We start from the raw sequence: 23,662 nt of genomic DNA on the forward strand, positions 1-23,662 counted from the left end.
GGTGCCCTTCTTGAAGTTTTGTTTAATTTTGGCTTAATCCAGTGTATCCGAGGCTCCGGATCGCTGTTTCCGACCGGAGGTGACAGGAAGGGGAAGACACGAGAGGAGGCGTTGTCCTCGCTGCACAGAGGCGGGTCTGAGCCTCGGCGATCCTTGCCCTTGTCGCCCGCCCCCCCTCACTCCCACCTCTATCCTTGTTCCCAGACCCGGATGGCGGCGGCCGCGGTGATAAGCCCCGCGCAGGTGCGTGCTGCGTCCCCGCCGGTCCCGGCCCAGACCTCCGAATCCCAAAGCCCCGAATGAGGGGCCCCTGCTCACGTCACTGCAGCCCAGGCCCCTGTGTCCAGGACAGTGTGACACTCGTTGGTGAGCTCCCCATTTCTGACAGCCAGTGGGTTGAGGTGGGGAAGAACGTCACAGTCAGAGGGACCAGCGCTTACAAAGGCTTGGAGGTGCTACACAACGGGAGAATTCCGGAGACCAGGGGTCCTTCTAGGGTCTGCAGGGAAAAGAGAGTGTGGCCTGGAATGGCAGCCTGAGCCGCTGGCCCTTCATCCTGAGGCCGTTGGGTCCATGGACAGTTGTGAACAGAGGAGCGACATGACCGGAGTTAGGGTTTTGAAAGTATCCCAGAGTTTGCTCTGGGGAGAACAGACTTTAGGGGAGGGGCAGTGAAGACGAGACAGTCAGGAACAGGAAGATTGATACCTAGCCCAAGGTAACAGCTGGTAAGAGGTGCCCCAGAACACAGAGGCACAGGGGGTCCAGTCAGCCCAAAATAAGTCATTTAGCTCCAGGGCAGGGCCGGAGTAGGGGATAGTGCTGAGTCTGTAGACCTCCTCCAGGATTGCTTGCCTCTCACAGCCTCTGTCTTCCCACAGGTCCCCATGAACTCAGAAATAACTATGGATCCTAAACAGGTGAGGGGAGGGTATCTGGACTGTAAGTCCCCAGTCAAATATTTTCCAGGACTGTGGTGTTGTGGAACACTTTCCTGCTACTCATCCAGCTCTTGGGTCTAGGGACTCTGGAGAAACTCTAAGCCCAAGGTCCTGAGTCCAGGCCCTGGGGTAATAATGGAGGGGTTCCCATTTCTGCCAACCAATGGAATAAGGTGTGGAAGGCTATTCTAGCACAGAAGCCAGCATGTGCAAAGACTTGGAGGTGAGACTGAGAGGGCAGTGTTTAAGAAACTGCAGGTCTCTATTTTGTCTGTAGGAAAGGAGAAGAGAGGGCAGGCCTGAAATGGCAGGCTGAGGAGCTGGGCCTCTATCCTGAGGGTCATGGGTACCATGGGAGGTGTGGAGAAGAGGATGGAGGTGATCTGACTTAGGTCTTCACAGGCTCCCTTAATAGGCAGTGTAGGGTGCGGTGGGGGGAGCGAAGGTGGAGGCCGGGAGACCAGGGAGGAGACCACTATGATATTCCAGGTACATGGTGATAACAGAAAGGAGCCCTGGTGGTGCAGTGGTGAAGCACTCGGCTGCTAACTGAAAGGTCAGTGGCTCAAACCCACTAGCTGCTCTGCAGAAGAAAGATGTGGCAGTCTGATCCCAAGATTCCCAATTCCAAGATTATAGCCTTGGAAAACCTATGGGGCAGTTCTGCTCTGTCCTATTGGGTTGCTATGAGTCAGAATCAACTCAATGGTAGTAGGTTCAGTTTGGTTTGGGGGATAATGGATGAATCAGAGGAGTGGGTTTGTAGGTAGGAACAGCAATTGGATCCTGGATCTGGTTTTTTTTTTTTTAAGTAGGGCTGACCAGATTTTCTGATGTGAGAGAGAAAAGGGGAGGAGTCAGGGATAACCCCAGAGCTCTCAGACTTACCTGCTGGAAGGGCAGATACTCTGTCAACTAAGGTGAGCAGTCAGTTGTAGAAGTAGCTTTCCACGTGGACATGAGTTCATTTCTGGCCATATGAAGAGCCTGGCTTGTTCCAGAGAGTGCCAAGCAGAGGTGCCTAGTGGGCTGCTGAACACGCGAGACCGGCATTCTGCAGAGGGGCTGAGGATGGAGACGTTTAAAAGGTAGCAGATGTTAACTAATAAAGAATGTCTGCCTTGAGCATTGTGCTCTTTTAAGAACTATATGTGAAATCATGGTGGCATAGTGGTCAAGAGCTCAGACTGCTAACCAAAAGATCGGCAGTTCAAATCCACTAGCCGCTCCAAGGAAACCAAATGGGGCAGTTCTACTCCGTCCTTATAAGGTCACTATGAGTCAGAATCCACTTGAAGGCAATGGTTTTGGTTTTGGGTATGTGAGGACAAATTGACAACAGCAACTGGAAAGATTAGAGAGGAACCTTAAAGGGCAGCAAGTTCATGTTACTAGAGGAGGAACAACTGGGAAAAGAATGGTTGCACAACCCAAAGAATGTAATCAATGTCACTGAATTGTACCTGTAGAAATTGTTGAATTGGTATATGTTCTGCTCTGTATATTCCCAACAACAACAAAAATTATAAATAAAATAAAAGGTACCAGATGGTGTGTAGACTGGAGTTGAGGAACGGGAATCTGCATGTCGTCGGGTCAGTACTACTAGTGACCCAGGAAGGAGGCCACCAAACAGGTGGGGGTCCAGAGATGTGAGGCAGGTGCCATACAAAGAGTGGGGTGCACATTGAAAGGAGTGTGAACTGATAGCCCCAGGGCTCTGATACTAAGGGCTTCAGGGAGAAAGGGGAGCCCAACTTTGGCTTTTTTTTTTTTTTTTTATTGTGCTTTAAGTGAAAGTTTACAAATCAAGTCAGTCTCTCACACAAAAACCCATATACAACTTGCTACACACTCCCAATTACTCTTCCCCTAATGAGACTCTCTTTTCGTGTCCATTTCGCCAGCTTCTACCCCCCTCCACCCTCTCATCTCCCTTCCAGGCAGGAGATGCCAACATAGTCTCAAGTGTCCACCTGATCCAAGAAGCTCACTCCTCACCAGCATCCCTCTCCAACCCATTGTCCAGTCCAATCCATGTCTGAAGAGTTGGCTTCGGGAATGGTTCCTGTCCTCGGCCAACAGAAGGTCTGGGGGCCATGACCACCAGGGTCCTTCTAGTCTTAGTCAGACCATTAAGTCTGGTCTTATGAGAATTTGGGGTCTGCATCCCACTGCTCTCCTGTTCCCTCAGGGGTTCTCTGTTGTGCTCCCTGTCAGGGCAGTCATCGGTTGTAGCCGGGCACCATCTCGTTCTTCTGGTCTCAGGATGATGTAGTCTCTGGTTCATGTGGCCCTTTCTGTCTCTTGGGCTTGTAATCGCCTCGTGTCGTAGGTGTACTTCATTCTCATTTGATCCAGGTGGGTTGAGACCAATTGATGCGTTTTAGATGGCTGTTTGCTAGCGTTTAAGACCGCAGACGCCACTCTTCAAAGTGGGATGCAGAATGTTTTCTTAATAGATTTTATTATGCCAATTGACTTAGATGTCCCCTGAAACCATGGTCCCCAGATCCCTGCCCCTGCTATGCTGGCCTTCAAAGCATTCAGTTCATTCAGGAAACTTCTTTGCTTTTGGTTTAGTCCAATTGTGCTGACTTCCCCCTGTACTGTGTCCTGTCTTTCCCTTCACCTAAAGTAGTTCTTATCTATTATCTAAGTAGTGAATAGCCCCTCCCACCCCCTCCCTCCCCCCTCTTGTAACCACAAAAAAATGTTTTCTTCTCAGTTTAAACTATTTCTCAAGTTTTTATAATAGTGGTCTCATACAATATTTGTCCTTTTGCAACAGACTAATTTCACTCAGCATAATGCCTTCCAGGTTCCTCCGTTTTGTTTCACAGATTCCTCACTGTTCTTTATCGATGCGTAGTATTCCATTGTGTGAATATACCATAATTTATTTATCCATTCATCCGTCAATGGGCACATTGGTTGCTTCCATCTTTTTGCTATTGTAAACAGTGCTGCAATAAACATGGGTGTGCATATATCTGTTCGTGTAAAGGCTCTTATTTCTCTAGGATATATTCCAAGGAGTGGGATTGCTGGATCCTATGGTAGTTCTATTTCTAGCTTTTTAAGGAAGTGCCAAATCGATTTCCAAAGTGGCTGTACCATTTGACATTCCCACCAGCAGTGTATAAGTGTTCCAATCTCTCCACAGCCTCTCCAGCATTTATTATTTTGTGTTTTTTGGATTAATGCCAGCCTTGTTGGAGTGAGATGAAATCTCATTGTAGTTTTGATCTGCATTTCTCTAATGGCTAATGATCGTGAACATTTCCTCATATACCTGTTAGCTACCTGAATGTCTTCTTTAGTGAAGTGTCTATTCCTATCTTTTGCCCATTTTTTAATTGGATTATTTGTCTTTTTGCAGTTGAGTTTTTGCAGTATCATGTAGATTTTAGAGATCAGGCGCTGATCAGAAATGTTATAGCTAAAAACTTTTTCCCAGCCTGTAGGTAGTCTTTTTACTCTTTTGAAGTCTTTGGATGAGCATAGGTGTTTGATTTTTAGCAGCTCCCACTTATCTAGTTTTTTTTCTACATTCTTTATAATGTTTTGTATACTGTTTATGCCATGTATTAGGGCTTCTAGAGTTGTCGCTATTTCTTCTTCCATGATCTTTATCGTTTTAGATTTTATATTTAGGTCTTTGATCCATTTTGAGTTAGTTTTTGTGCATGGAGTGAGATATGGGTCTTGTTTCATTTTTTTGCAGATGGATATCCAGTTATGCCAGCACCATTTGTTAAAAAGACTGTCTTTTCCCCAGTTAACTGTTTAGGGGCTTTTGTCAAATATTAGCTGCTCATATGTGGATGGATTTATGTCTGGATTCTCAATTCTGTTCCATTGGTCTATGTATCTGTTGTTGTACCAGTACCAGGCTGTTTTGACTACTGTGGTGGTATAATAGGTTCTAAAATCAGGTAGAGTAAGGCCCCCCACTTTGTTCTTTTTCAGTAATGCCTTATTTATCCGGGGCCTCTTTCCCTTCCATATGAAATTGGTAATTTGTTTCTCCATCTCATTAAAGAATGTCGTTGGGATTTGGATCAGAATTGCATTAAATGTATAGATCGCTTTTGGTAGAATAGACATTTTTAAAATGTTAAGTCTTCCTATCCACAAGCAAGGTATGTTCTTCCACTTGTGTAAGTCTCTTTTGGTTTCTTGCAAAAGTATACTGTAGTTTTCTTTGTATAAGTCTTTTACATCTCTGGTAAGATTTATTCCTAAGTATTTTATCTTCTTGGGGGCTACTGTAAATGGCATTGATTTGGTGATTTCCTCTTCCGTGTTCTTTTTGTTGGTGCAGTGGAATCCAGCTGATTTTTGTATGTTTATTTTGTATCCCGATACTCTGCTGAACTCTTCTATTAGTTTCAGTAGTTTTCTGGAGGATTCCTTAGGGTTTTCTGTGTATAAGATCATGTCATCTGCAAATAGAGAAACTTTGACTTCTTCCTTGCCACTCTGGATGCCCTGTATTTCTTTATCTAGCCTAACTGCTGTGGCTAGGACTTCCAGCACAATGTTGAGTAAGAGTGGTGATAAAGGGCATCCTTGTCTGGTTCCCGATCTCAATGGGAATGTTTTCAGGCTCTCTCCATTTAGGGTGATGTTGGCTCTTGTACCCAACCCAGTGCCATCAAGTCCATTCAAATGCTCTTTATTATGTTGAGGAATTTTCCTTCTATTCCTATTTTGCTGAGAGTTTTTATCATGAATGAGTGTTGAACTTTGTCAAATGCCTTTTCTGCATCAGTTGATAAAATCATGTGATTCTTGTCTTTTGTTTTATTTATGTGGTGGATTACATTAATTGTTTTTCTAATGTTGAACCACCCCTGCATACCTGGTATGAATCCCACTTGGTCATGGTGAATTATTTTTTAGATATGTTGTTGAATTCTATTGGCTAGAATTTTGTTGAGAATTTTTGCATCTACATTCATGAGGGATATAGGTCTATAATTTTCTTGTGGTGTCTTTACCTGGTTTTGGTATTAGGGATATGGTGGCTTCATAGAATGAGCTTGGTAGTATTCTGCCCTTTTCAATGCTTTGAAATACCCTTAGTAGTAGTGGTGTTAACTCTTCTCTGAAAGTTTGGTAGAACTCTGCAGTGAAGCAATCCGAACCAGGGCTTTTTTTTGTTGGGAGTTTTTTTTTTTTTTTATTACCTTTTCAATCTCTTCTTTTGTTATGGGTCTGTTTAGTTGTTCTACTCTGTTTGTGTTAGTTTAGGTAGATAGTGTGTTTGTAGGAATTCATCCATTTCTTCTAGGTTTTCAAATTTGTTTGAGTATAGTTTTTCATGGTAATCTGATAGGATTCTTTTAATTTCAGTTGGGTCTGTTGTAATATCGCCCATCTCATCTCTTATTCGGGTTATTTGCTTCCTCTCCTGTTTTTCTTTTGTCAGTTTGGCCAGTGGTTTATCAATTTTGTTGATTTTTTCAAAAAACCAGTTTTTGGTCTTGTTAATTCTTTCAATTGTTTTTCTGTTTTCTATTTCATTTAGTTCAGCTCTAATTTTTATTATTTGTTTTCTTCTGGTGCCTGTGGGTTTCTTTTGTTGCTCTCTTTCTATTTGTTCAAGTTGTAGGGATAATTCTTTGATTTTGGCCCTTTCTTCTTTTTGGATGTGTGCATTTATTGATATAAATTGGCCTCTAAGCAGCGCTTTTGCTGTGTCCCAAAGGTTCTGATAGGAAGTGTTTTCATTCTCATTAGATTCTCTGGATTTCTTTATTCCGTCCTTAATATCTTCTATAATCCAATCTTTTTTGAGCAGGGTATTGTTCAGTTTCCAAGTGTTTGATTTCTTTTCTCTGCTGTTCCTGTTATTGATTTCCACTTTTATGGCCTTGTGGTCAGAGAAGATGCTTTGTAATATTTCAGTGTTTTGGATTCTGCTAAGGCTTGCTTTATGACGTAATATGTGGTCTATTCTAGAGAATGTTCCATGTGCACTAGAAAAGAAAGTATACTTGGTTGCTGTTGGGTAGAGTGTTCTGTATATGTCTACGAGGTCAAGTTAGTTGACGGTGGCATTTAGATCTTCCGTGTCGTTATTGAGCTTCTTTCTGGATGTCCTGTCCTTCACTGAAAGTGGTGTGTTGAAGTCTCCTACTATTATTGTGGAGCTGTCTATCTCACTTTTCAATGCTGATAGAGTTTGTTTTATGTATCTTGCAGCCCTGTCATAAATATTTAATAAGGTTATATATTCTTGGTGTATTGTTCTTTTAATCATTATGTAGTGTCCTTCCTTATCCTGTCTGATGGATTTAACTTCAAAGTCTATTTTGTCAGAAATTAATATTGCCACTCCTGCTCTTTTCTGATTGTTTGCTTGATAAATTTTTTTCCATCCTTTGACTTTTAGTTTGTTTGTGTCTCTTAAGTCTAAGGTGTGTCTCTTGTAGGCAGCATATAGACGGATCTTTTTTTTTAATCCATTCTGCCACTCTCTCTCTTTATTGGTGCATTTAGTCCATTTACATTCAGGGTAATTATGGATAAGTAGTGCTATCATTTTGATGTCTTTTTTTGTGTGCTGACGGTTTCTTTTTCCCACTTGATTTTATTTGCTGAGTACATTTTCTTTATATAGTGTCCTTTCCTCATATTTGTTGTTGTTGATTTTGTTTCTGCTGAGTCTGTATTTTCCCTTGTATTTTATTTTGACAAGTAGGATAGTTTGTCTCCTTTGTGGTTACCTTATTATTTGCCCCTATTTTTCTAAATTTAAAACTAACTTTTATTTCTTTGTATCGCCGTATCTTCCTCTCCATATGGAAGGTATATGATTACATTTCTTAGTCCCTCTTTATTATTTTAGTGTTGTCTTCTTTTATACAATAACATCGCTGTTACCCTGTTTTGGGCTTTTTTTTTTTTTTTGTAATCTTGCTTTGTTTTTTTGGATTTCCCTGTCTGAGTTGACTTCTGGTTGCTCTGCCCAGTGTTGTAGTGTTGAGTTGATACCTGATATTATTGATTTTCCAACCAAAGAACTCCCTTTAGTATTTCTTGTAGTTTTGGTTTGGTTTTAAGAATTCCCTCAACTTGTGTTTATCTGCAAATGTCTTAATTTCACCTTCATATTTAAGAGACAGTTTTGATGGATATATGATTCTTGGCAGACAATTTTTTTCCTTCCATTTTTCAGATATGTCATCCCGTTGCCTTCTTGCCTGCATGGTTTCTGCCGAATAGTCCGAGCTTATTCTTATTGGCTCTCCTTTGTAGGTGACTTGTCATTTATCCCTCGCTGCTCTTATAATTCTCTCTTTATCTTTGGTGTTGGCAAGCTTGATTATAATATGTCTTGGTGACTTTCTTTTAAGATCTACCTTAAAAGAGTTCGGTGAGCATCTTGGATAGATATCTTCTCATCTTTCATAATATCAGGGAAGTTTTCTGCCAACAAATCTGCAACAATTTTCTCTGTATTTTCTGTTATCCCTCCCTGTTCTGGTACTCCAATCACTTGTAGGTTATTTCTCTTGATAGAGTCCCACATGATTCTTAAGGTTTCTTCATTTTTTTTAATTGTTTTATCTGATTTTTCTTCAAATATATTAGTGCCAAGTGATTTATCTTCAAGTTCAGAAATTCTAGCTTCTACTTGCTCATTTCTGCTCCTCTGACTTTCTACTGAGTTATCTAATTCTGTAATTTTATTGTTAATCTTCTGAATTTCTGATTGCTGTCTATCTATGGATTTTTCCAGCTTATTAAACTTTTCATTATGTTCCTGAATAATCTTTCTAATTTCTTCAGTTGCTTTATCTGTGTGTTCCTTGGCTTGTTCTGCATATTGCCTCATTTCCTTCCTGATGTCTTGAAGCGTTCTGTATATTCAACTTTTGTATTCTGCATCTGGTAATTCCAGGAATGCACTTTCATCTACAAGATCCCTGGATTCTTTGTTTTGAGAGCCTGTTGAGGTGATCATGGTCTGTTTCTTTATGTGACTTGATATTGACTGTTTTCTCTGAGCCATCTATAAGTTACTGTATTAGTTTATGCTTGTTTACTGTGTTGTAGCTGCTTGCTTTGTTTTGTTTTGGTATACCCCCATGGGTTGCTTGAGTGAGCCAGCTTGATTATTTTCACCTTTGTAGCTCTGGTGTCCTGTCCCCAGCTGGCTAGAGCTGTTATCAGGTCTATCAGTCTAGGAGTCCATTCAGTTTTCTTGTATGAATTCAGCTCAGGTTTCCAGGTAGCTGATATCAAGTGTGTGGTACAGGCTCTGTCCTACAGTCTTAGAGTGGCAGGGGTGATTGGCGTATATACTGGTATGTGATTGCAGCAGGGGCTCACGCTCTGAACAAGGCAGGGGGCTGAGAACTGACCCCCAAGTGTCTCTGAGGAAAACGCGTCTCTGTTCCCTAGAGTGTGCTGGTGGGTGGGTTCTGCAGAGGGACCATGGGCACCCAAAGTTTTTGGTTGTAAGGACTAGGAGGTACCAGTTATCTTTGGACCCCTGTCATGGGTGGCTGGGTGACCTGAGTGGAGCTATGAGTCCTTAGGTCCCTGATGTGGGTAGATGAGGACCTTGTTTAATAGGCAAAGCAATGTCAAACGTGAAACACCCACCTCTCCACCACACAGCAAAATGGTTGGAGGTTGCCAACAAGGGCCTATTCTCCCGAAATAGGCCCACACAGGTCCATGCAGAAGGGAAAGGTGCTCAAGGTCCACGGATGGTTTATGCCCAGACAGGAGCCGCTTCTGTCCTGAGCTTCCCTGGTTAATGGAGCTAGCAAATTATCTTTTCCCCCCACTTGCAAATTTTTCCCTTCCCCAAGGCCGGGAGGATGGCTGTAGGTGCTCACCAGGGTCTATCTCAGGCCCAGGGATTCAGCCGCTGAGGCCGGTTTGTGGTTGGGGTGGGCGCAGTAAAATATACGCAAGTACTTAGGTTTTGCTAAAAGCGCCATTCTCCTCAGGTTCCAGAGGTGTGAGTAGGCTGTGTGGCTGGCTGCTTCTCCCTGAGGAAACTGCAGCTGCTAGTACCAGCCCGCCACTGCCGCTCCTGGAATGGTGCCTGAGTGCTCCCCACGATTCAGGGCCGTAACTCCTCTCCACTTCTGAACCTCCATTTCCTACCCCTGCCCCTCAGTTCATTGTCTAAGCTTACCTTTGATGCTCAGGGCTCCCAGCTTGTCACAAATATACTAGTTTCAGTTGTTTTTCTGGGTCTTTGTTGTAAGGAGGGCTTGAAGGAAGCATCTGTCTATTCCGCCATCTTGGCTCCACCTCCCAACTTTGGCTTTTTGTGAGGTACAGTCTTAGGGACTCTGAGGAAATTGGCTGGTGGGAGATGAGTGGGATCTTGCATGCTAGGCCCAGAGCTTAGATGGCGTCTGTCTGCCCACCTTCCTGTCCTTGCTGTGGGGTGACACAGTGATCAGTGCGACCATGAGGAGAGAGCAGGCACCAGTGGCACCAGGGCCTGGATGCTCCCCAGAGTAGAGGAGTTGAAAAGGAGAGTGAGCAGGAGCCAGATACATGGAGCCTGGATGTGGGTCTTTGGGAGACATGCTGCTTATGCATTCTGCTCTTCGCATTGTGGCAGGGGCAGGTGACCTTTGAGGACCTGTTCGTGTACTTCTCCCAGGAGGAGTGGGGACTCCTTGATGAGGCTCAGAGACTCCTGTACCGTGATGTGATGCTGGACAACCTTGCCCTCATGGCCTCACTGGGTAAGGCCCTCACACTCACCCCAGTGCCATGGACTAGGCTCTGTCTTTCCCCAGCACCAAGGCCAGCTCTGATCTTCCTACATCAGGACCATGGGCACTGCTTCCTTCCCCAGCTCCCTGGAGGAGACATTGTGGATATGAGGGCTGAGCTGTGAGCACAGCCATCTCCTGTTCCTGTGCAGCCCCAAAGACTTGCCGGGACAGAGTAAGGTGTCATGCAGTCAGCCCAATGGATCATACCTGGCTTGCCTTCTCCCTGACTAGCTGTCTCTCTCCAGAGCCAAGGCACTTCTGGGCCCCAGGTTCTGTCCCCATCTAGCTGACATTTCCTATGTCAGGTACCTGCCTGGAACTGCAGGTACCAATATGGTCACTACTTCCTGAGACCACTGGACTACTCCTGCAAGACCCTCCTCTGAGGCTATAATGGTTGTTTTCTTGTCTGTGGGTGGGTCACCCAGACCAGTACTGGCCACTCACCTGTCACGTCTCTCTCTTAGGACATTCACCTTCCATGTCTCAGGTGGTTGCCCCATTGGAGCTGGGTGGGGAGCCCTGGGTACCTGACTGGGTGGACAGGACTCCAGCTGTGGCAAGAGAGGCTCAGCACTATTTCGGCCCTGGTGAGTAGGGGCAGATGTGAAGTACTTGAATTCAAAAGAGTTTTCCAGGTTGTCCAGACTACATCAAATGGAACAAGAACAGTTTCTACCATTAGAGTACATAAAGTCAAGAGAGGCTTCCAAATTATCAAAGTAGAACCACACCAAACCAAAACTATTGCCGTACAGTCGATTCCGACTCACAGTGATCATATAGGACAGAGTAGAACTGCTCTATAAATTTTTACGGAAGCACACTGCCACATCTGTTTCCTGCAGAGCAGCTGGTGGGTTCGAACTGCAACCTTTTGGTGAGCAACCGGGCGCTTTAACTACTGCACCACCAGGGTAGGGCCAGACTCAAATCAGACCGGTAACCTTTCTTGTGCCCACGGTTGTTTTAGTGTCAACGCCACTGGCCACACTTCATTTCTATCTTTGGTTTCCCATTTACACATTTGTCTTTTCTGTTCTGACCTTTGCCCTCTGGCTGTTCTCCTCCTCCTGCCTCTATCTCTCGCCTGTCTCTTTCCACGGCTCCCTCTGCAGTGCTCTCCGATACTGACCTAGATTACTGTGTCACGAGATGTATACATACTCCAAGTAGTCCTTTAGTACCAGCTGTTGTCGCTATTAGGTGCCGTCGAGCCAATTCCGACTCACAGCAACCCTATAGGACAGAGTAGGACTGCCTCATAGGGTTTCCTAGGCTGTAATCTTTATGGGAGAAGACTGCCACATCTTTCTCCCATGGAGCTGTTGGGTGGATTGGAACCGCTGACCTTTCAGTTAGCAGCCAGGCTCTTAACTACTGCATCACCAAGGCTCCTTAAGTACAAGTGACTTGGTTGCAATTGTATTTTCCTGGGACAAAACTGCAAAGCTCTGTAACCAGCACCCAGGCCTGACTAGAACCCATATGTGATTGACTTCATTGGAGGCCTTGGCTCTCCTTTGTGTTCCCCACATTTGTATCCTCTCCCAGTTGAGGCCTTCTCCATTCTGTGACCTTGTATATGCCAACTACTGCATGTTGTTGTTGTTGTGTGCCGTCAAGTTGATTCCCACTCATAGCGACCCCAAGTGACAGAGTAGAACTGTCCTGTAGAGTATCCCAGGCAATAACCTTTACGGGAGCAGATCACCAGGTCTTTTCTCCCGTGGAGCCACTGGCTAGGTTCGAACTGTGAGCCCTTCAGTTAGTAGCAGAATGGTTACAGCATGAGCTCAGGCCCCTTGTCCTGTCAGCAGTTCTGTGAACTTGATTCTAGTTGTGTGAGACACACAGTTGAGATGGGCCTGCTCCTCCCACCAGTGCCAACTTGAATTTCATCAGCATTTCTCTGCTTTCAGGTTGTTGGCATGCAGTGCAGGAGGAGGAGGAACCTTCCAAGCAGAGTGTTTCTGTAGAAGGACCGTTGCAGGTCAGGACTCCACAGGCAGGTCTGTCCAACCAGAAGGCCCATTCCTGTGAGATGTGTGGCCCAGTCTTGAAAGACATTTTGCACCTGGCTGAGCAGCAAAGTACACACCCCAGGCAGAAACCATGCATGTGTATGGCATGTGGGAGACAATTTTGGATCAGTGCAAACCTTCCCCAGCACCAGAAGCAGCACAGTGGAGAGAAACCCTTCAGAAGGAATGACAGCAGCATCTTTCTTGTGAAGAGCTGCAGTGTCCACCCATCAGAGATGCCATTTATGTGGAAGGATGGTTGTAAGGACTTCCCAGCCAGCTCGACTATTTTCCAGCACCAGGCCCCTCAGGGTGAGTGGAAACCATACAGTAACACCAAGTGTGAGGAGACCTTTCCCAGCGGACAAAAGCATTACCAGTGCAGCGAATGTGGGAAAGCCTTCAGCCGCAAAGACTCACTTGTTCAACACCAGAGAGTCCACACTGGAGAAAGGCCTTATGAGTGTGGCGAATGTGGGAAGACATTCAGCCGCAAACCCATACTTGCTCAGCACCAGCGGATTCACACTGGAGAAATGCCATATGAGTGTGGCATATGTGGGAAGGTTTTTAATCATAGCTCCAACCTCATTGTTCATCAGAGAGTGCACACGGGAGCCAGGCCTTACAAGTGCAGCGAGTGTGGGAAAGCCTACAGCCACAAATCCACACTTGTACAGCATGAGAGCGTCCACACTGGAGAGAGGCCTTATGAGTGCAGTGAATGTGGGAAATACTTTGGTCACAAGTACAGACTCATTAAACATTGGAGTGTTCACACTGGAGCAAGGCCTTATGAGTGCATTGCATGTGGGAAGTTCTTTAGCCAAAGCTCTGACCTTATTGCACACCAGAGAGTGCACAATGGTGAAAGGCCTTATGTGTGTGACAAATGTGGAAAAGCTTTTAGCCACAAACATGTACTTGTTCAGCACCACAGAATTCACACTGGAGAAAAGCCGTTTAAGTGCAGTGAATGTGGGAAAGCCTTCAGGCAAAGACCTTCCCTCATTCGTCACTGGAAAGTTCACACTGAAGAAAGGCCTTAGGAGTGTAAGGAATGTGCTGTCTCCTTGTTCATTTGCCAGCCAGAAGTTAAACCTCATACACTTGAACACCCACCCAGGGGAGAGTCTTCTGAGCGCCAAGTGTGTGAGAGCCTTTCTGGAGCTATGTTGCACTCTCCACCTGCCCATGGCTCTTCCCAAAGTTATGTCACTGCGAGTGCCTATGGAAGAAGCCATCTACCGACTGGGAGTGTCCCACGTTGTGCACAGTTCACCCCCGTGTGCTCTGAAAGGCAGACCTCTGTGCTCTTCTCCCTTCCCTAAAGTCCATGCTGAGTAGTCTGAGTCCATTCCCCCCTGTTCCCTGACTGGTTTAAATATGGATGTGACCCAGTTTTGGGCAAAAGAATGCACGTTTTGTTCTTCTGGAGGGTTACAGAGAAGGTTTTCTGTTGGCCTAACGTGGCACTCATGATAGATATCTCCAGCCTTCCAAGAACTGCCTGCCTCATGTTCTGGTTTTGCAACAAATGCCTTCATTCTTAAACTTCCCTTGATCTTGGGGGTTCTGCACACTTTGTGGGTTGGGTTAAGAATGGCACTGGATTCTGCCAACGTCGAGGGATAAGTTGTGGGAGCTCCAACTTTGTGTGTCTCCAAAATGATTGCAGGACAGCAGAGAATAGCTCTCAATCTTATTTCAGCCTAATTTCTAATACTGACCAAGGTCCCATAGGAAAGAATACTGATCTATGTGGGCTGTACACCAGGATTACTTGTATGACTGAGGTCACCCTGAGCAGTGTGCTTTTGTGACAACCTCTGGTATGTCTGGAAGCAATATGAATTGAATCCCTTGTTACCTGGGGATGTTTCTTAGACTCCAGCCGTCTTGAGATCTTGATACCCCATTTACATTTATTGAGACTTGCTTTATGGGCTATCTTGGTAAATGTTCCATGTTCACTTGAAATGAACATGTATTGTATTCTTGTTTGGTGGAGGGTTCTACAAATGTCAACTAGATCAGGATGGTTGATAATGTTGTCTACGTTTTCTGCATCCTTACTGATAATTCTATTTTCTTGTTCTATCAATTATTTAGAATGGATTGGTTACATCTCTGGATATAAAGTAGATTTGCCTATTTCTCTGTGCAGGTCTATCAGTTTTGCTTCATGTATTTTGAAGCCATTTATTAGGTGAATAAACATTTTCAGTTGATATGTCCAAGGAGCCCTGATAATGGTTAAGTGCTTGGCTGCTAACTGAAAGGTTTGTGGTTTGAACCCACCTAGCTGCTGTACTGGAGAAAGACCTGGCAATCTGCTTTCATAAAGATGAGCGCCTAGGAAACCCTACTCTGTCACATGGGTTGCTATAAATTGAAAATCAACTAACAGCACCTAACAACAACATTGTTATGTCCACTTAATTAGTTGACCTCTTTATCATTACGATGACCCTCTTTCTCTATGGTAATATTTTTGGCTCTAAAGTCTACCTTGTCTGATATTATACACACTCGAACTTTTATTTGCTTACTGTTGTTGTTGTGGTTAGGTTCCATCAAGTCAGCTCTAACTAACAGCAACCCTGTGTACAACAGAACGAAATGTTGCCTGGTCCTGCACCATCCTCACAATCATTGCTATGCTTGAGCTTATCGTTGCAGCCACTATTTCAGTCCATCTCGTTGAGGGTATTCCCTTGTTTTCACTGACCCTCTATTTTACCAAGCATCATGTCCTTCTCCAGGGACTGATCCCTCCTGATAATGTGTCCAAAATAAGCAAAATGAAGTCTCACCATCCTCATTTCTGAGGAGCATTCTGGCTGTACTTCCTCCAAGTCTGATTTGTTCATTCTTCTATTGCTCCATCCTATGACTTTTATCTTATTTTTGTCTTTATCTTTAAAATAATCTTCTTCAGAATCACATGAAGATCTTTAACAAAATCCCCGTGCATTTGCAAGCACTCATTGAACTCAACACTTAAAATTGGAGAATTCTGTTGTATGAAGTTTTCTCTCTCCTATATTCTCTATGGGCTCCAGCCACTCTGGCATGCCCAGACTTCTAGACATTACAGTAGTCATTTGTAATAAATCTAAACATGCACTTGTCATCCTACACAGCAGTCTCATTTATAGCCATATCCCAAAGAGGAATAAAACATGGCCAGAGCAGATGGTCGACAATACTTTAAAACAAAGATAAGAAGGTAAAGGGGCAGGGAAACTAGATCAATGGAAACCGAACAACCAGAACGAAAATAATGAGGATGTTCCCGCATTGTAAAGAGCGTAACCAATGTCACTGAACAATTTCTGTAGAAAATTGTTGAATGGAAACCTAAACTGCTGTGTAAACCTTCACCAAAAACACAATAAAGTATTAGTTAAAAACAAAACATGCCCACAGAAATACCTGTACTAGAACGTCCACAGCAACAGCAGCTTTATTGATTAAAGCCGACAACAGGAAACTGTCTTGCTTTTATCGGTACTGAGGTGATTATTGATAATTTCCTCCTTTACTTTCTATTTATTGAAACATTTTCTTTGGGTTCAATTTCTGATATACTTCTACTTTCGTTATTTCACTCTTATGAAATAAAATGGCCTCTGGTCTATGCCATGCATAGCAATGATTTGCCCTATTCGATAGTATCAGTATATAGGTTAATATTTCTATCTAGGAAATTTGTCATTCTTTATTTTTAGATCCAGTATGTTATTTAAAGCACTCTAAGATGTGAAATACAAGTTTACCTCTGTTTCCAACTAAATCTCCAAATGTGATATAATAAACTTTTTTCCCAACTTATTTTGATTGACTTTTCCTACATACAGTTTTGTAGGCTCCATATTCTGTACCATTAACCTAATTGTTGATTTCAGTATCAGCAAAAAACTATTGTTAATATACTTTATGTTGTTCAAGGCCAATTTACTTCATCCAAATTTTCTTCATTTTTATTGAATTTTTGATAGCCTGTAATCACTAGAGGAATTTTGGAAGCACCATGCGATTGATGTTACATTAAACGAGACTCTTATTTTTTGTGAATTGAATTATTTGTAGTATTAGAATTTGTCTCAGTCTGAAGTGTGAATCTGTTCTGTTATTAATATGTTAAAATGAGTTCTTAATTTTGCTTCAACGTCCCTATAATTAATTTTAGTGTTGTTTTATGAAATTTTAGTTACATTTTATGAGAAACCATTTTCTTTACAGCTTTAAAGAGAACGTTGCCTATAGACATTAAATCTGTTGATACACATTTCTAACATACACGTGTATCCTAAACTGTCATTAATTATAATGCTTTATGTGATTTATAGTTTCTCTAATAAATGACCATTTTATCTGTCAAGTATGAACATTTAACACCTTCATTTACAGTAATTACATCTCATAGTTAGTTCTATTCCTGCCCATTGAATTTACCGGAAGAAAATGAGTGAGTTAATATGGTGGTATCTGGCACAGTTGTCTTATTCCTAACCAGTTTAGGAATCTCTCCATATCTCACCATCTAGTACTGAACAATCAGTACATTTATGAAAGAAATAAAAATTCTCTGTGAGAAATACCGTAATTTCCATATGGGAGAAAGACCAAAGCACCCAATGGGTTAAGCTACATGAATACTCCTAATATGCCTTCAATAAACATTTTCTTAAGGTTCATATTTTTACCAACACCTGATTGGTGGCTAATGGGCTAACTACTTGGTCGAAGCTTTGACACAATCAGGGCTGGAAGATACAAGGCGGAGACATTTGGAATAAAGAGATGTGGGAAGAAATCGCCACTTTGGTCTCCCTCTGCCCATCTTGATGAGCCATAACTTGGCTCATACCAACCAAGACAGGGAGGGGGCACAATACAATGCCAATGCCAACGAACTAACCAAATATCCAAAGCAGTGAACCTGAGGAGGGGAACTCCCTAAAAGTTCTGGATGAGCCACTCTACCCTTTTTCAGTAGCCCTTGAGTGACACAGGAGGAATCGAGACATTTGGGCATCATGGGTTAAAAAAATGGACTATTAATAGAGGAGACAGCTCAAAGGGGAGACATCTACACACAAAAAAGACATTTACACATTTAAACAAGAAGACATTTACACACGTACTGTATTTTTAAGCAAATAGCACGCACCTTCTACATTTGTTTACCAACCACTCCCTCCCCTTCCCCCCACCAAAGTATTTTTGTAAGTGCACTATGCTAATTTTTGTACAGCAACATGTAACAAAAAATAGCATAGCTGTGCTTACAAAAATACCTCCTGGCAGTGAAGATGCAGATGGCAAACACATAGGATGTGTGTTTTATTTGCGTAAAAATACAGTACACAGAAAAAGACATTTGCACATTTAAAGAAGACAATACTTACACAAATCTAGACACAGTGTTACAGATTGAGCAGTTTCCTCAAAAAATATGTGCTGTAAATCCTAACCCTATACCTTGAAGCTTTGACACAATGGACTAAGAGTCCTGGTGGTACAGTGGTTAAAGCGCTTGGCTACTAACTGAAAGGTCAGCAGTTTGAACCCACCAGTTGCTCCGTGGGAGAAAGATGTGGCAATCTGCTTCCACAAAGATTGTTATGTTGTTAGGTGTTGAGTTGGTTCCAACTCATAGCAACCGTATATACAACAGAACGAAACACTTCCTGGTCCTGTGCCATCCTCACAATCATTGCTATGTTTGAGCCCATTGTTACAGCCACTCTATCAGTCATTGAGAGTCTTCCTGTTTTTCGCTGACCCTCTATTTTACTAAGCGTGATAACCTTCTCCAGGGACTGGTCCCTCTCGATAACATGTCCAAAGTACATGAGACAAGTCTTCTTCTAAGGCAGCATTCTGGCTGTACTTCTTCTAAGAGATTTGTTCGTTCTTCTGGTATATTCAATAGGCAAGATTACAGCCTCGAAAACCATATGGGACGGTTCTGCTCTGTCATATAGGGTCACTATGAGTCAGAATCAACTAGATGGCAGTGAGTTTTGGATACCTGTGGATATAATCCCATTTGGGAATAGGGTTTTCAAGCCATTATCGGTGTAGGCTGTGTTTTAAGCCAATCTCTTTTCAGACATAAAAGAGCAGATTAGGCACTGATAAAAAGTGGATACAGGAAAGATCAACACTATCTGAATACATGGAGGCAGACCAGTCTAAAACCGAGGAACTCCAGGGATGGCCAGCTAGAGAAGCTGAGATAAGGACCTTCCCCCAGAGCCAACAGAGAGAGAGCCTTCCTCTAGAGCTGGTGCCCTGAATTCAGACTTCTAGCCTCCTGAACGTAAGAAAATAAATTTTTGTTTGTTAAAGTCATCCATTTGTGGAATTTCTGTTACAGCAGTACTAAGAGACTAAGCTACTGGGTCTACCACATGGGAGGAGAACCTTACAAAGGAAAAGGCCACATCAGAACTGGTAAGTAGATTTCAGTGGGCTTCTCCTTGCAGTGGCAGGATCCAGTAATTATGCCTTAACCCTGGTAGATACCTACATAGGACTTCTATCGGCTTGTTCATATAAGGCACCAATCTCTGCTAATCTTAAAAAAAAAACTGAAGAGTAAATAAAACCTCTTTGGGAGTTCCACAAGTTTACAGCCAGATCAAGGCTCCTGCAATTCACCACAAAGCAAACATGATAGCATTGCTTGGACTTTTTCACCTACCCTATCAGAGCAAGGAGGGCAAGACTTCATCTCACATACTTTGGACATGTTATCAGAAAGGACCAGTCCCTAGAGAAAGACATCATGCTTGCTAAAGTAGAGGGTCAGCAAAAAAGAGGAAGATCCTATGAGATGGATTGACACAGTGGCTGCAGCAATGGGCTCAGACAGCAACAATTTTGAGGAAGGGTTAGGACCAGGTAGTGTTTCATTCTGCTGTACATAGGGTTGCTATGAGCTGGAACCAACTTGACGATGCCTAATAATAACATTTTCATACCAGGAGCCCTGGTGACGCAGTGGTTAAGCACTCAGCTGCTAACTGAAGGGTTGGCGGTTCCACCCACCCAGTGGCTCCGCAGGAGAAAAACCTGGCAATCTGCTTCTGTAAATATTACAGCCTTGGAAACCCTATGGGGCAGTTCTACTCTGTTCTATAGGGTCACTATGAGTCGAAATTGGTTCGATGGCAACAGGTTTGGTTTTTTGGCTGTGTGGATGCCATAACTATATCATATTTAAATTCACTACAGATGAGACCACCAACAGAGATGCTGCAACACTTACCGGACACAACACAATTTATTACCAGTGTTCACAGACGTGGAGCCCTGACATTGCCACCCACAACAAAGAAACATTCACCTGGTACTTTCACCATTTCCTTCTCTCAAAGAAAATCCAGAGCCTAGCCACTTCTGCCTCAATCCTGATGAGAATCTGACATGGACCACCAACTCTGGAACCATCTTCAGTCTGCCCCACTCATCATCCAGCATCCACTACTATCTAGAGGGAGAGGCATCCTCATCTGTCCACCCGCGTACTTTCCTCTTCTAAAGTCACTGTGGAATTAGCTTGGACCTGCTCTCGACTCCCAGAAGGTGGAACTCATTCACTATTGTTTGGACAACACCATTTGGCCCATACCCAGGGGACAATCGGATCCCCTACTGCTGGCCACAAATGAACTCTGTTATGGTTTGAACTGTGTATCCCTAAAATATGTGTTGTAAATCCTAACCTCTACACCTGTGGATATAATTCCATTTGGGAATGGGTTTTCTTTGTTAAAGTAGCCCTGGTTGTGCAGTGGTTAAGCACTTGGCTGCTAACTGAAAGGTTGGCAGTTCAAACTTACCAGCTGCTCCTAGGGAGAAAGATGTGGCAGTCTGCTCCCATAAAGATGACAGCCTAGGAAACTCTATGGGGCAGTTCTACTCTGACACGTGAGGTCACTATGAGTCAAAATGGACTCAATGGCACCCAACAGTGACAACCTGCGAAGTCACCTGGGCTGGAGTTTCCTTTGTTGGAAGGTTTCTAATTACACACTAATTTCCTTCAAGGTATAGGCCTATAGATATAGGGTTATAGAGGCGTGATGAGTTTGAGGATCTGGGGGCTGATCAAGGAATAGGACTATGAGATGGTAGCATTGCAAAACAATCTATTTATCACAGGGGGTCGGGGAGGGGATTTGTAGGCCATTGTGGGAACTAAGGTTTAATTAAGGCCTAACTTAACTAAGGCCTCCTGGAAAAGAATGCCAGGCTTTTCGTCTGTGGCAATCTTTTCTTGGTGCTATATCTAAGAAATATTTGCTTAACCGTGGTCACACAGATTTTGAGATTTTGACCTATGCTTTCTTCTGGATGTTTTATGGCCTTAGGTTTTATATTTAGGACATTGATCCATTTTGAGTCCATTTTTCAATGAGTCTTGCTGAAAAATATATGCTAAATTGCAGGGAAAAAGAATGAATCCGGGATAAAAGATGGTTATATTTTCTGCAAAATGCATCTGAAAAGATGATAATGTGATTCACACAGATAGAAAGCACTAAGAGAGCCTGAGGTTTGGGGGTAAGTTTTGGGAAAACAGCTCAGTTTGGGGCAAATAATATCCTCATCAGGGAAACAAGTCTGGCAGGAAAGGTTTGTTGCTGTTAGCTGCTTCTGAGTCAATTCTGACTCATGGTGACCTCGTGTGCAGAGTAGATTTTCTTGGCTATAATCTTTTTACAAAAGCAGGCCTTTTTTCCACAGTGCCACTGGGTGGGTTCAAACCACCAACTTTTAGATGAGCAGTCCAGCACAAAACTGTCTGCACCATCCAAATACCCTAGGAAATGTTGAGCAGAAGGAAATATTGGCCACTTGTATTGACAACTCCTGAGAAACTGAACAATATGAGGATGCAGAGCGACCACAGGAATTAACACAGAGTCAGTGCTGACTTGGACAGGGGACTCTGTGGACTGCAGGCCTGATGTAGGCGGAGTGGGGATGAGGAGCCATGAAGGGTCAGGAAATGGAAAGGAGCTGGAGGGAGGTGATGGAGGCAAAATTGTTTTCCCCTCACAAAAGTAGATATAAGACTATGTTTGTATACTTATGGGAGTAACCCAGGAGACATGACAGAAGGGAGAGAAAGTGGAAAACAGCACAGGGAAACTGATTTTGATGAAAGCAGAGACAGGATCCAGAGCCCATTTGCTACACTGGGCTTTGCCTACAGTAAGGGACCTTCTTCTACAGTTATAAAAAAGAAATGGGGGTGCTCCTATAGCCACACTTGTCAATTTGGTATGAGTAAACCACATGAAAAAAAATTTTTTTTTTTTTATACCACATGAAAGGAGCCCTGGTGGTACAGTGGTTAAGTGCTCAACTGTTAACTGAAAAGTTGGCAGTTTACACCCACCCAGCAGCTCTTTGGAAGAAAGATAAGGCAGTCTGCTTCCATAAAGACTACAGCCTTGAAAACCGTATGGGGCAGTTCTACTCTGTCCCATAGGTTCACTATCAGTCAGAATCAGCTGGACTCGACAGCAATAAGTTTTGGGTTTTGGCTAAGCTAAATGGAGCAGTTTTAGTTTGTAACACATGGAGTCACCATGAGTTGGAATAGACCTAGTGGTAATGAGTTTGGTATATATATACACACACACATATATGTCTTAGGCTGGGTTGTATAGAGAAGCAAAACCAGTAAAGGGTATATATATAGAGAGAGAGATTTATATCAAGGAAATGGCTCATGTGGATTTTAGAGGCTGTAATGTTCCAAGTCCATGGGGCAGGGAAGAGGCTTCTGCTGATTCACGTAGCCAAGATCAACAGGCCAGAGAGCAGGACTGTTGCAGGCTGTGAAGACTGACGAATCTCAAGTTCAGCAGGCAAGACCACAGGTAAGCTGCTGGCTCAAGTCCCAAGAACTGGAGGTCAGACGAACAGGGGCCAACTGCAGGATCCAGAACAAAAGCCCCGGCAAGGAGAGGGGAAGGCCTAGGTATCGGAGAGTGGAAAGATGAAGGCTGAGGGGGTGGTGAGCTCCCAAGGCCTTGCCTCTGCCAGTACCACTCACAGCAGATCCCATCATGGGGGTGATCAAATCTCAACAGGGAAGTGATCCCAACATCATACGACTGCCAAAACACTGAGAATCATGGCCCAGCCAAGTTGACATACAATTTTAACCATCACAATGTACATACAGGAGATCCCTGGGTGGCACAAATTGTTTGCCCTTGACTACTAACCTAAAGGTTGGCAGTTCAAACCCACCCACCAGCGCCACAGAACAAAGGCCTGATGATCTTCTCCCATAAAGATTACAGGCAAGAAAACCCTATGGAGCAGTTCTACTTTGTCACATGGGGTTGCCATGAATCAGAATCAACTCAATGGCAATGGGTTTGGTTTTGGTTTATATGTAGTGGGAATTTCTCAACTTATTCCAATTGCTAAAGAAAGCATGCTATGTGATTGTTAGCTGAACAAGAGGTAGCCATAGACTATGAGGCAGGACTAGAGGAAAAGGAGAATCTGAAAACGAAAGTGGGCAGCAAGCATTGTAGGCAGAAATGGCAGATGCATGTGACACTACAGAGTGGTTTTGTGAGGTTTATTAGCGTGACCTTTTTTTGTAAATTGTATTTCACCCATGACCTTCAAAAAAGTGCTACACCTTAGTTGTACAGGTCAATGATTTTTCTCAAAATGAACACATCTCTGAAACCAGGATCCCAGTCAAGAAAAGTGTAAGCATACCATCATCTCTGTCAGGCTCTCAGTAAACTATTAACCCACCAGGAGGGCTATCTGACTTCTAGCATCTGTGTTCTAACATGGTTTTGCCTATTTTTTCACTTGGTACTTATTTGAGTCTGCCTCCTCCTCCTCCTCCTTCTATCTCCTCCTCCTACTGCTT

At 43.5% G+C, this 23,662-nt stretch overlaps 1 protein-coding gene across 1 annotated transcript; it reads left to right on the forward strand.

The window, feature by feature from the left end:
• The first annotated feature begins 2 nt into the window (after positions 1-2).
• Positions 3-17,116, forward strand: ZNF772 (zinc finger protein 772). The gene is made up of 5 exons (XM_049899873.1): positions 3-243; positions 882-920; positions 10,546-10,672; positions 11,173-11,295; positions 12,628-17,116. The coding sequence occupies exons 1-5, from the start codon at positions 211-213 to the stop codon at positions 13,776-13,778; spliced, it is 1,473 nt and encodes a 490-aa protein (XP_049755830.1). The 5' UTR covers positions 3-210; the 3' UTR covers positions 13,779-17,116.
• Positions 17,117-23,662: the final 6,546 nt, after the last annotated feature.

The sequence above is a fragment of the Elephas maximus genome, chromosome 11, assembly GCF_024166365.1.
Source record: "Elephas maximus indicus isolate mEleMax1 chromosome 11, mEleMax1 primary haplotype, whole genome shotgun sequence".
In the NCBI taxonomy this organism is placed as follows: domain Eukaryota; kingdom Metazoa; phylum Chordata; class Mammalia; order Proboscidea; family Elephantidae; genus Elephas; species Elephas maximus.

Excerpts from the sequence above, each read along its gene's own strand:
- ZNF772 (XM_049899873.1), top strand. The coding sequence starts at position 211 with ATGGCGGCGGCCGCGGTGATAAGCCCCGCGCAG. Across the intron at positions 244-881 it reads CGGTGATAAGCCCCGCGCAG|GTCCCCATGAACTCAGAAAT; the intron begins GTGCGTGCTGCG and ends GTCTTCCCACAG. Across the intron at positions 11,296-12,627 it reads TCAGCACTATTTCGGCCCTG|GTTGTTGGCATGCAGTGCAG; the intron begins GTGAGTAGGGGC and ends CTCTGCTTTCAG.